The sequence below is a fragment of the Stomoxys calcitrans genome, chromosome 1 (assembly GCF_963082655.1).
Source record: "Stomoxys calcitrans chromosome 1, idStoCalc2.1, whole genome shotgun sequence".
Taxonomy (NCBI): domain Eukaryota; kingdom Metazoa; phylum Arthropoda; class Insecta; order Diptera; family Muscidae; genus Stomoxys; species Stomoxys calcitrans.
In genome coordinates this window covers 17,677,708-17,692,086 of record NC_081552.1, presented here as the reverse complement: position 1 = coordinate 17,692,086, position 14,379 = coordinate 17,677,708, and the positions used below count along the sequence as shown (strand labels likewise).

Sequence of the window (14,379 nt, the reverse complement as noted above, 5' to 3'; positions counted from 1 at the left end):
AATGAAGCATTCGACATTTTGTCGGAAAAACGGTCTATATAGCAACTATATCCCAATATGGTCCGATTTGGCAAGTTCAAGAACCAGCAATAACCAGAAAAACGGTCTATATTGCAACTATATCCAAATATGGTCCGATTGGGCCCGTTCAAGAACCAGCATGCATCAAAAAGACGTATCTGTGCCAAATTTCATCTCAATATCTCAATTTTTGAAGGCTGTAGAGTTGTTACAAGGGCGGTTTTTCAATAAAAAATTATATATTTTGAAGCACATAAACCACCTTTTTGAGTTGACATAGCTTGTTCTAATTTCATTTCAAATTCGCCTTCAATATGTTTCTTTTCACCAAAAAAAATTAATTAAGGTATAGGATCAAGTTTTTCAATAAAGATATACTTTTGACCAAAAAATGCAAAAAAATACACTTTTTTTACATTTTTATACCCTTCACCATAGGATGGGGGTATACTAATTTCGTCATTCTATTTGTACCACCTCGAAATATGCGTCTGAGACCCCATAAAGTATGTATATTCTTGATCGTCATGTCATTTTAAGTCGATCTAACCATGTCCGTCCGTCTGTCTGTCGAAAGCACTTCCGAAGGAGTAGAGCTAGCCGCTTGAAATTTTGCACAAATACTTTTTATAACTGTAGGTCGGTTTGAATTGTAAATGGGCCAAATCGGACCTTGTTTTGATATAGCTGCCATATAAACAGATCTTGGGTCTTGACTTCTTGAGCGTCTAAAGGGCGCAATTCTCGTCCGATTTGACTGAAATTTTGCACATGGTGTTTTGGTGTCAATTCCAACAACTGTGATAAGTATAATTTAAATCGGTTCAAAATCTGGTATAGCTGTCATATAAACCGATCTTGGATCTTGATTTCTTGAGCCAATAGAGCGCGTCATTCTCATCCGATTTAGCTGAAATTTTGTACAACGGCTTTTCTCATGACCTTCAATATACGTGTCATATATCTTTCATATGATATGGCCTTTGTAGGCTATAGAGGCCACAATTTTTGTCCTATCTTTGAAAAATTTTGTATGAAATCATTTATTTGACGTTTTATTACGTGTGCAAAAATTCATTAAAATCGATTCAGATTTAGATATAGCTCTCATATATATCTTTTATCCGATATGGCTGTTGAAGGCTATAGAAGACACAAAAATTTTGCATGAGATGTGTTATTTAATGTTGCAATATGTGTGTAAAGTTTCATAAAAATCGGTTCAGATTTAGATATAGCTCCCATATATATTGCCACAATTTTTGTTTGATCTTTACAAAATTTTGAGTGAGGTGTTTTATTGACGTGTGCTAAATTTTATCAAAGGCCGTCCATATTTGGATATATATAGGCCCCATGTATATGTTTCATATAAAGTGGCCTTAAAGGCATTAGTAGGTACAATTTAGGTCCTATCGTAAGAAAATCTTACAAGATTCTATTCATTATATCTATAGGTATGCAAAATTCAAATCTGACTATATTTTAACATAGGTTTAATGCATTAAAAGTAGTACACAGACTGGGTGGAGTAGAGTATTATAAGGTCGGCTCCGCCTGACTTTTGCCTTTCCTTACTGGTTATATATAAAGAAGATTGTTTTCTCATTCGCAGTGAAATAAATTGCCAGACATTTTTCGCCATTTATTATTATTTTCCACTTAGAAAAGTAGTCACATAAATTCGTTAGAGCCGAAATGATTTCAGAAGAAAGTTAAGCCATATTATCGGCGAATGTCGACGTAGCGCAGTTCTCCTATGTCCTTGAAAACTGGAAGTATGATCCGTATAAGTTTTGGATGAAATTGAAAATTTATCAGTTTGAAGATGAAACCCTTGTTCCATTCCAAGTCGAATGGAGCCTATATATCCAACAGCACCATTTCATCCGACTTTTGCTGCTCAAAATTCGTCATAACTATGTTCCATATTCTAGCCAATGGATGCATATCAATGGATGAAATATCAAAATCAATAGCTTTCGTCCTTGGGCCACAAAAGAGACCTGTGCAAAATCTGTGAAACAATCGGACAACAAATGCGACCTTTACCTTGATTAGAAGAATTCATGAACTCACAGATGGACAGACGGACATAGCTAAATCACATCAGAAAGTGATTCTGAGTCAATCGGTACACTTATCAATGGGTCTAGCTCTTCTCCTTCTTAGCTGTGCAAACAAATGAACAAAGTTATATTATCCTGTACCACAGTGGTGGTGTAGGGTATAAAGATTACACCCTTTAGGGCCTATGAACTTAAATCGGTAAATCGGTATATATCGAATATACCTATCTGAACTATATAGGTTACGGTTGTCGAAGAGCTTAACTGAGCTCAATGTGCCCAGTGAAATTGAACAATAATTGAGCATTTTTATACCCTCCACCATAAGATGGGGGGTATACTAATTTCATCATTCTGATTGTAACTACTCGAAATATTCGTCTGAGACCCCATAAAGTATATATATTCTTGATCGTCGTGAAATTTTATGTCGATCTAGCCATGTCCGTCCGTCTGTCCGTCCGTCCGTCCGTCTGTCTGTCTGTCGAAAGCATGCTAACTTACGAAGGAGTAAAGCTAGACGCTTGAAATTTTGCACAAATACTTCCTATTAGTGTAGGTCGGTTGGTATTGTAAATGGGCCATATCGGTCAATGTTTTGATATAGCTGCCATATAAACCGATCTTGGGTCTTGACTTCTTGAGCATCTAGAGTGCTCAATTCTTATCCGATTTGACTGAAATTTTGCACTACGTGTTTTGTTATGATATCCAACAACTGTGCCAACTATGGTTCAAATCGGTCTTGACTTCTTAAGCATCTAGAGTGCTCAATTCTTATCCGATTTGACTGAAATTTTGCACTACGTTTTTTGTTATGATATCCAACAACTGTGCCAAGTGTGGTTCAAATCGGATTATAACCTGATATAGCTGCCATATAAACCGATCTTGGGTCTTGACTTCTTGAGCCTCTAGAGTGCGCAATTCTTATCCGATTGGAATGAAATTTTGCACTATGTGTTTTGTTATGATATCCACCAACTGTGCCAAGTGTGGTTCAAATCGGTCCATAACCTGATATAGCTGCCATATAAACCGATCTTGGGTCTTGACTTCTTAAGCCTCTAGAGTGCGCAATTCTTATCCGATTGGAATGAAATTTTGAACGACGTGTTTTATTACGATATCCAACAACTGTGCCAAGTATGGTTCAAATCGGTCCATAACCTTATATAGCTGTCATATAAACCGATCTTGGGCCTTGACTTCTTGAGTTTCTAGAGGGCGCAATTTCTCTCCGATTTGGCTGAAATTTCGCAAGACGTTTTTTATTGTTACTTTCAACAACTATGTCAAATAAAGTACAAGTCGGTTCATAACCTGATATAGCTGCCATATAAACCGATCTGGGATCTTGACTTCTTGAGCCTCTAGGGGTCGCAATTATTATCCGATTTGCCTGAAATTTTGTACGACGGATTCTCTCATGACCATTAACATACCTGTTTATTATGGTCTGAATCGGTCTATAGCCCGATACAGCTCCCATATAAATCGATCTCTCTATTTTACTTCTTGAGCCCACAAAGGGCGCAATTCTTATTCGAATTGGCTGATATTTTACACAGGTCTCCAACATATAATTTAATTGTGGTCCGAACCGGACCATATCTTGATACCGTTTTAATAGCAGAGCAACTCTTTTCTTATATCCTTTTTTGCCTAAGAAGAGATGCCGGGAAAAGAACTCGACAAATGCGATCCATGGTGGAGGGTATATAAGATTCGGCCCGGCCGAACTTAGCACGCTTTTACTTGTTTAGTTTCAAGACCTTTAGTCGGGAGAGTGGTCTATATGACAGCTATATCCAAATATATACCAATCTGGGCCATATTGAACACGAATGTCGAAGAGCCTAACAAAGTAGAGATGGCATACTATCGATAATCGCAACATTCGATATTTTCGATAGTTTTTATAATAAATATCGATACTATCGTTAATTTCCCCTATATTTCAACTATATTTCAAACGAGAATGAGAAATTAAAATCGGGAGATCAATTTATATAGAAGCAATATCAATGCACAGACCAAATAAAACCAAGATTAATAAAGTTAGTTGGAAGTCATGAGTGAAACAAAATGTTTGTCTAATTGGATGAAAATTGCGCCCTCTATAGGCGCAATGTATTTTAGAGGATACATCCAGAGTCGAATTGCTTATTTCTGTTTAGTTTTGCAAAAAAATTAACTTTTGCGATAGTATCATTCGGAAAAATATCAATCGGTATTCAGCCAAAAAATTAAATATCGATAGTGCCATCGATTTTTTGCCAGCTCTAGTACAAAGCCCACTGTGTCAAATTTAAGGGAAATCGAGCAATAAATGTGCTTTTATTGTCCCAAGAACTTAAATAAATATAGCCCTATCTTTACCATAATCGGTAGAAATGTCAATTGGTGAGAGCGCTCGCAAAAGTGTACAAATCATGCCCTTAAAAACAATAAAACCATTTTTGATGAAAACAAGTGCCAAATTTCACCGAAATGGGAAAATAAATGCGCCTTTAATGAGCGCAAGAGCTTAAGTCGCTGATGTCGTAGGGTCTAGCACAGTTGAGTATGTCACATTTCAGGAGTAATCGGGAAATAAACGCTGATTTCATGGTCCAAGGACAAAAATCGGCATATATGGCATCTATATCCAGCTATAGATTGATCTTAACCTTAGTTAGGGAGATCGGTCTATATAGCAGCTATATCGAAATATAGACCGATGAGAGCCATATTAAACACTGATATTAAAGGGTCTACTGTGCCAAATTTCAGCGGAATCAGGTAATGCCATAAATCGGAGATCACTCTATAGTGCAGCTCTCCAGATGTAGACCGATCGTGACCATATTCAGTACGGATGTCGAGGAGAGTCTAACGCAAACCATTGTGCCAAGTTCCAGCGAAATCGGATTATAAGTGTGACTTCAATGGGCTTAATACCTTAAGTCGGCAGATCGGTCTATATGGAGGCTATATCAAAATATAGTTCGATAAAGCCCATCTTTGAACTTAACCTGCATATGAAGAAACAAGTAAAAAGGCGTTAAGTTCGGTCGGGCCGATCTTTGGATACCAACCACCGCGGATATATACATATATAAATCACCTTTCGTCAGAATCCGGTAAAATGCATAATGTATGCCCCATGGCAGCTTTATCGAAATATGGTCCGATTTGGATTAAATTTGACATGGATATTGATTGGTCTGATAAGAACGAGTCATTTTGTAGAACAAAATATTGGTATTTTTGGTAGCCATATGCAAATATAGACCGATTTGAACCATATACGACACGGATGTCGAAAACATAAGTGTAAAATTTAAGCGAAATCGGATTATAAATATGCATTTTATGAGGCCAAGACTTGAAATCGAGAGATCAGTCTAAATGGCAGCTATATCCAATTCTCAACCGATCTCCGCCAAATTTAAGAAGGATTTCGAAGCCGAAGGCCAAAACCTTATATCGAGAGATCGGTATGCATGGCAGCTATATCCAAATCTGGACTGATCTAAGCCAAATTAAAGAATAATGTTGAAATCGGACGGAATGCGAAATCGGACAATAAATGGGACTTTTATGGGCCCAAGACATTAAATCGAGAGATCAGTCTATATGGCAGCTATATCGAAATTTGCACCGATCTAAGCCAAATTAAAGAATAATGTTGAAGTGCTTAAAACAACCCGCAGTCCCAAATTTCTGCGAAATCGGACAATAAATGGGACTTTTATGGGCCCAAGACAATAAATCGAGAGATCGGTGTATATGGCAGCTATATCGACATTTGGACCGATCTGTGCCATATTGCAGAAAGATGTCGAGGGACCTAACTTAGCTCACTGTCCCAAATTTCGACGACATCGGACAATAAATGCGCCTTTTATGGGCCCAAAACATTAAATCGTGAGATCGGTCTATATGGCAGCTACATCTAAATCTGAACCGATCTGGGACAAATTGAAGAAAGACGTCGAAGGACCTAATACAACTCACTGTCCAAAATTTTGGTAAAATCTGACAATAAATGCACCTTTAATGGGCCCAAGACCTTAAATCAAGAGATTGGTCTATATGGCAACTATATCCAAATCTGTACCGATCTGAGCCAAATTCAAGAGGAATGTCGACCGCCCTAACTTAACTCACTGTCCCAATTTTCAGAAAAATTGGTTAATAAATGTGGCTTTTATGGGGGCTTTATCAAGATAAAGTCCGATATAGCCTATCTTCGAACTCAAACTACAATATTTATGAACAAAAAAGTAATCTGTGCTAAGTTTCAGCTCAATATCTTAGTTTTGAAGACTGTAGCGTCATTTCAACAGACAGACGGGCAGACGGACTGACATAGCTAGATCATCTTAGATTTTACGACGATCAAAAAGATATATATTGTACTTTATAGGGTCGTAAAGGGATATTTCGGTGTGTTGTAAACGGAATGACAAATACTGGCAATTTTTTGAAAGAATAGTACCCGAACACACCTATTATTTTTTTTTTTTACACCTATAGTCTTCATCGAGATATAAAGTAATTGTCAAAAATATTGAACTTACCCACTTTAAGTCAACTTTAATTAATAAAAGTATATTCTTACCTGCAAAGAAAAGAAAATTATTATTAATAACAAGTAAGAGCGTGCTAACTTCGGCCTGGCCGAATCTTATATAAGTTATCATGAGGAACCCTCGTGTTCCCGTATTCCCACAGTTTAGCTGCACCAAGGCAACCAAAAACCCCACACGAGCTGCTAAGTCAGCGCATTGGACACCTTATTCTAGACACCTTATTCATTTGGTTGCACCCAAACCAACTACTTACAACCATTCATGGGAAACCTTCATGCTCCCGTATTCCCACAAGTAACACGAGCCGCCTATTCAACACCCCACTACAGGTTAATAGCCCAATATTCTACACGGGCCACTGTGTCAGCAAGAAATGCAATGGCAACGTTGGCAGAGCGACAGCGGCGCAACATAATGTGGTGGCTTAGTTTTAAGTAACAGCATTATTGTAAGTTCAGTTTTTAACTCATACTCAATGAATAAAGTTTAATTCATTCATTAAGAATAATTGGCGCCCAACGTGGTTCACTTCGCGAAAAGAACTCTAAAAAAAGTTAGAACTGCGAAAAGTGAAACTACAAAATATAAAATAAAAATACAAATCCTAAAAAAGGAAAAGTAAAAACGTACGTGGTTCACTTCGCGAAAAGAACTCTAAAAAAAGTTAGAACTGTGAAAAGTGAAACTACAAAACATAAAATAAAAATCCTGTGAGAAAAAAAAATATAAATAGGAAAGAAAGCTCAGTCAAAACTGTACCAAAATACCCTTAAGAAAAAAGGACTCAATTGAAAGGACTCAATTCGAAAATAAGCTTAAGTCACCAAGGAACGAATATCCTTGGGCAGCGAAAGGCAACATCGAAGACGATCTACAGAATCACCAAGGAACGAATATCCTTGGGCGGCGAAAGAAAGTGAAAAACAATCAGAGGGCTCATCAAGAAACACACATCCCGAGCCAAGAAGTGGAAGAAGCTACCGAAAATCAACAACAGAAATTAATTTTAATTAATTTACCTAACATTTAAGGATGATAAGGTAAGTGAAGTGCCAAGTGAAAATTGAAATAAAAAAGGAGAAAATTTAACCAAATTCATTCAAATATATTTTTTTTTTGGGAATACTCCATTTTTTGCGAATAATTTATGAGTCAGGAATTAGAAGACTTATTAGGCAAGTTAAGTTTAGAAACAAAAGAAACCATGAACGCCGAACAAGTAAGTGAGCTAGTTAGAGCAGAAGTGAGCAGAGCATTGGCCGCTCAAAAATTAGAATTCGACAGGAAAATAACTGCGATTAACAGTAGACTTGCTACTGACAAACCTAAAATTGAAAAGTTTACGAAAGTTCGGATAAATCCGCTGGTACCTTGTGATATCACCTTAGATGCCATAAAGTCTCTTCCGGAATTTTCGGGACAGCCAGGCACCTATGTGTCATGGCGCGAGGCAGCGCACAATGCATACGAGTTATTTGAGAAATACGATGGCAGCGAACGCCACTATCAAGCGGTGATTATTCTTAGAAATAAAGTGCGAGGTGCCGCCGATGCAGTACTTTCATCCTTTAGCACGGTATTAAGTTTTAAAGCAATCATTGCCCGTCTCGATTTTACTTACGCGGACAAACGTCCGATATATCTGATCGAACAAGAACTGTCCACGCTGAGGCAGGGTTCGATGCAGTTACTAGATTTCTACGATGAGGTAGAAAAGAAATTAACCTTGTTAGCCAATAAGACAATCATGTCATATGAAAATAGTGTAGCAGACACTATAAACGAAAAATACAGAGCCGATGCACTTAGGGTTTTCATATCAGGTTTAAGGAAACCCCTTTGTGATATCCTGTTTGCCTCAAGACCAACAGACCTCCCTTCTGCATTGGCCTTAGCACAAGAAGTAGACGCTAATAACGAGCGCTACGCTTTCGCGAAAAATTTCGCAAATAGATCTGATAGTTCTTACAACAGAAAGGCAAGTTCTGCCCAAAATTCCCCTAATACGGATCACAATGTGGGACAGAAGAACCCACATTATTCGGTTACCAAACAGAAACAGGCTGGTCAACCGCAGAACAACTTAAATAACCAAAAGCCACACACCAGTGGTAACTTCGCCGATCATAGACGTGTCGAACCTATGGAAGTAGACCCTTCCCTATCCCAATTTAGACAAAAAAAAAACTACCAAAGTCATGACTATAATGACAGGTCACAGGGAAATACACAGAAACGAGCGTCAAATTCAGGGCGATACACAGGACCAAAACTACAACGTGTGAATCATCTTAGCGAAGAACACGAATCAATGGACGAGCCAACGTATGATGAAGATGCGGAACAGGCCGTAGACGAAATTGAGAGCGACGAGCTTAATTTTTTAGGGGAAGGTCCCTCCTGCCTTGGATTTCAAGGTCAATAGGAGGGAAAGAAATCAAACTCCTTGTCGACACGGGGGCTTCAAGGAGTTACATCAAACCCTTACCAGAACTAAAGGGAGTAAAGGAGGTCCAAAATTCATTTGCAGTAAAATCAATTCATGGAGTTACTCCCATCAAACTTAAATGCAAAATTAGAATTTTCGGCGTTACAGAAGATTTTTTTATTTTACCCGAGTTGAAATCATTTGATGGCGTTATTGGCCTTGATTTATTGAATAAGGTACACGCATCCATTGATTTAAAAACTAACACAATTACACATGACCATGGAAAAGAAGTTATTTTATTTATTACCAGCCAGGATATAAATCATTTACAACTTCAGGCTAAGTCGGTACCAAGGGAGTTCAAAGACGCATTCTTTAGAGTAATTGCCAACGTAAACGGAGTATTTGCAGACCCCAATGAAGCACTCCCATACAATACGAATGTGGTTGCGACCATCCGCACGGAGAACGAAGACCCAGTTTACTCAAGACTGTACCCGTACCCACTGGGCGTTGCGGATTTTGTTAATAAGGAAATTCAGGATTTACTGGCAAACGGTATCATTCGAAAGTCTAGGTCCCCCTATAACAACCCAATATGGGTCGTTAAAAAAAAGGGCTTTGATGAAAATGGACAGGAAAAAAAGCGATTAGTTATAGATTTTCGAAAACTTAATGATAAAACTGTCAGTGATAGGTACCCGATTCCAGAAATAACGGAAACTCTATCCAACCTTGGTGGGAGTAAATTCTTCACTACACTAGACCTAAAATCAGGTTTCCACCAAATTCAGTTGTCTGAACCCGATAGAGAAAAAACCGCATTTTCTGTAAAAAACGGAAAATATGAATTCTGCAGACTGGCCTTCGGTCTGAAGAACGCGCCCAGCATTTTCCAAAGGGCGATAGACGATGTGTTAAGAGAACACATCGGTAAGAGATGTTTCGTCTACGTCGACGATGTCATTATATTCTCGAAAAACGAGCAAGACCATTTAACAGATACGGAAGTAGTGATGCGAAGTCTATTCGAAGCCAATATGAGGGTATCGGCAGAAAAATCAAAATTTTTCCAAACCGAGGTCGAATACTTAGGGTTCTTAGTTTCACAAGGAGGAATTAAAACTTGTGCTGAAAAAATTGAAACAATTCGGAATTTTCCTGAGCCCAGCACCTTAAGAGGTCTAAGGTCATTCTTAGGCTTAGCGGGATACTACCGCTGCTTCATACGCGACTTCGCCAAGATTGCGAAACCACTATCAAACATACTGAGAGGAGAGTACGGCCGAGTTACTGCAACACAGTCGAAAAAAATCAAGATTGATTTGACTAGTGAGCAGAAAAAAGCCTTTATTAAAATAAAAGATATACTTGCCTCCGAAGACGTAACCTTAACATACCCAGATTTCCGAAAAGCGTTCGATTTAACCACAGACGCATCCTCCCATGCTATAGGTGCTGTCCTTTCACAGGAGGGAAAACCTATAACCATGATTTCCCGCACTTTGACAATTAGCGAGGAACATTACGCTACTAATGAACGGGAATTATTAGCCATTGTCTGGGCACTTAAAACGCTTAGAAACTACCTTTATGGTGTATCAAAATTAAACGTATTCACGGACCACCAACCATTAACCTTTGCCGTTTCGGACAGAAATCCGAATTCTAAAATTAAAAGGTGGAAAGCTTTCATTGATGAATGCAACGCAAAGCTAATCTATAAACCAGGCAAGGAAAACGTAGTTGCAGATGCGCTGTCCAGACAGCACATTAATGCTTTAGACAATGCGAGTGTTGAAACAATCCACAGCGAAGAATCATCTACCAACACGATTGAGAGAACCGATAAGCCGGTAAATTGCTTCCGTAATCAGATACTTGTTGAGGAAGGCACAGAACCCCAGAAAAAAACTTTCATTATTTTTGGGAAAAAGACGAGACACTTGATTTCATTCCGAACCGATGACGATTTAATTAAAAATCTCCAGGAAGCCGTGAACGTAGATGTAGTAAATGCTCTGCAGTGTGATCTACACACATTGGCACGATTCCAGCATAAATTGATCGAACTCTTTCCAACCGTGAAATTCAGGCACACAGAAAAGTTAGTTATTGATATATCAGATCCTAACGAACAACAGGAAATTATCGCAGCCGAACACAATCGAGCACACCGAGCAGCCCAGGAAAACGTGAAGCAAATAATTGAAGACTATTTTTTTCCAAAAATGGAAAAGAAGACTAAACAATTTGTAGCAAATTGTCGCGTATGCTCTCAAGCGAAGTATGACCGCCATCCAAGAAAGCAACTCATTGCTCAAACGCCCATACCCACATATTGTGGAGAAATTCTCCACATTGATATATTTTCAACAGGGTCGAAATATTTTTTGACTTGCATTGACAAATTTTCAAAATTTGCAATAGTACAGTCTTTAAAGTCTAGGACGATAGTAGACGTTAAGCCTCAGCTTCTGCAGTTGCTCAATGTGTTTTCAAATACGAAAACTATTTACTGTGACAACGAGAAGTCGCTCAATTCACATAGCATCAAGGCCACGTTAAAGAACCATTTCGACATCGATATTGCGAACGCTCCACCCTTGCACAGTACCTCAAATGGACAGGTAGAGCGATTTCACAACACACTGATGGAAATATCTAGATGTCTTAAACTTGACAAAAATTTAGATGATATCGAAGAGATAGTTCTTTTGGCTACCATCGAATATAACAGGTCAATACATTCGGTAACTGAGACGAAACCTATTACAGCCTTTCATTCCTCGGAAGCCGACGCACAAATAGTATCGCGTATAAAAAACACTCAGATCAAAAACTTAGAAGCGCACAATAGGAATAGGCAAGATAGGGATTTTGCCGTTGGGGAGAAGGTGCTCGTAAAAAATAACAGAAGGCTAGGTAATAAACTTACACCTCTTTACACCGAAGAGGAAGTTGAAAAAGACCTGGGTACCACCGTTCTCATAAGGGGGAGGAGGGTCCATAAGGACAATCTCCGCTGAATTTTCTTCCTTTCTAGAATTAACACAACGTTATATGCGAGAGACGATTAAAAAAAAAAATTTTTATAACTTACGTTTTCAGAATCGCTTTAAAATTGGTTATAGCCATATTGGTATCAGCAACATCTGGACGACTAATAGACTACTCAAATGCAGGATACATTCCGGTGGCCGGTGGTGACCTTGTTATCTGGGAAAGTTATGGACACATCAAACATGTTACGAACCTGACTCTGTACGAACGACTAAAGGACGAGACAGCTAACGCTGCGGACCATTTTCCTCAAACACACATGAGGAAGTTGCTAGACGCAGACATAAATCAGATAAGTAGACTAATACAGACAGTAAATACTCATCACAGACAAGCGAGAAGCTTGAACTTTATAGGGACGGTACTGAAATATATTGCAGGGACCCCAGACCATGACGACTTTGACAGACTAACAAACAAGGCAGAACAACTAATCGACTCCCAGGACAGACAGTTTACTATCAACACGGAGGTACAAAAAGAAATTAATAGTCTCACCATTACAGTAAATAAAATCTTGAAGACAGAAAAACACAGAGAAATAGACACTAGCCACCTTTACGATATTCTATTAGCTAGAAACAGAGCAATAATAACAGACTTAGACAATCTTATCACTTCTATCACATTCGCAAAAATTGGAGTCTTGAACCCCATCCTTTTAGACAGTAACGAAATAAACTTCATAATAAAAAATGAGCACTTCACGAACCTCTCCGTGGCCGATGTTATGGCTGTAGCTAATATTAAGATTTTGCAATACGATAATGTAATTTACTTCCTAATAAGATATCCTATTCCTAAGCTTAGATGTAAGAAAATTACTATTTTACCAGTAGCTCACGGCCACCAAATGCTCCACCTACAAGAATCCACCTTAGCGGTATGCCATAATCGTACCTTAGCGGTGAGGAACTGCAGCGACACGATACCAACTTTTTGCCTACCGTCATCAGCCACATCATGCGCTCTACAACTACTGACAAGTAACACTGCAAGCTGCAGCACCACATTCAACAATCTCACGCCGATTACACCAATAGGCGATGGATTGGTAGTCATAAATGACCAACTGGCAATAGTAGAAGAAAGTAATGAAGCTCCTGTTACAATTAATGGCACTTACCTGGTCATTTTCAAAGATCATGTAAAAATCAACGATTCGGTATATTACAACGAGAATTCGACGACTCCTCTGCAACCTGAAACTCCATGGGCTTCTGAGATCAACCTGACACAACACACTGAGATACTAAGTGCCCCCTATCTGCATCACGTGAACCAACGGAACCTCCAACACATCCGCCATTTACAACGTGTGGTCGATCAGGGCCAAATCGCAGGTTTATCAATCATTGGTGGTTTTGCGATTGTGGGACTGGCAGGTTACCTATTACGACGAAGAACCATCACAAAAAAGAAGATCATCATAACCAGGTCAGTTGAAGATGCAATCAAAAACGCTATTACAAGGACCGAGGACGGCCCCCACTTAGAAGGGGAGGAGTTATCATGAGGAACCCTCGTGTTCCCGTATTCCCACAGTTTAGCTGCACCAAGGCAACCAAAAACCCCACACGAGCTGCTAAGTCAGCGCATTGGACACCTTATTCTAGACACCTTATTCATTTGGTTGCACCCAAACCAACTACTTACAACCATTCATGGGAAACCTTCATGCTCCCGTATTCCCACAAGTAACACGAGCCGCCTATTCAACACCCCACTACAGGTTAATAGCCCAATATTCTACACGGGCCACTGTGTCAGCAAGAAATGCAATGGCAACGTTGGCAGAGCGACAGCGGCGCAACATAATGTGGTGGCTTAGTTTTAAGTAACAGCATTATTGTAAGTTCAGTTTTTAACTCATACTCAATGAATAAAGTTTAATTCATTCATTAAGAATAATTTATACCCTACACCATATCGCATTTGTCGAGTTCTTTGCGCGGTATCTCTTTTTAGGCAAAAAAGGAATAATGGATAAGAATTGTTATGCTATTGGAAATATATCAAATTATTTTCCGATTCGGACCATAAGTGAATTGAATGTTGAAGACCATAGTAGATGTCATTGGGTAATATTTCCGTCCATTCGGATAAGAATTGCACCTTGTAGGGGCTCAAGAAGCATAATCGGAAGATTGGTTTATATGGAAGCTTTATCAGGCTTTAGATCGATTCAGACCATGTTATACATGTTTGTTGAAGG

The 14,379-nt window shown here is 38.8% G+C and overlaps 1 protein-coding gene across 1 annotated transcript in view; it reads left to right on the top strand.

Moving 5' to 3' along the window:
* The window catches only part of LOC131995647 (uncharacterized), a 47,798-nt gene extending 33,803 nt beyond the window's left edge, over positions 1-13,995 (top strand). The window contains exons 3-8 of the mRNA XM_059364441.1: positions 7,702-7,710; positions 7,827-9,087; positions 9,267-11,444; positions 11,532-12,077; positions 12,830-13,601; positions 13,710-13,995. Coding sequence (XP_059220424.1) covers positions 7,702-7,710; positions 7,827-9,087; positions 9,267-11,444; positions 11,532-12,077; positions 12,830-13,601; positions 13,710-13,995 — 5,052 coding nt within the window. The remainder of the gene's footprint in view (positions 1-7,701; positions 7,711-7,826; positions 9,088-9,266; positions 11,445-11,531; positions 12,078-12,829; positions 13,602-13,709) is intronic.
* The last annotated feature ends 384 nt before the right edge of the window (positions 13,996-14,379 follow it).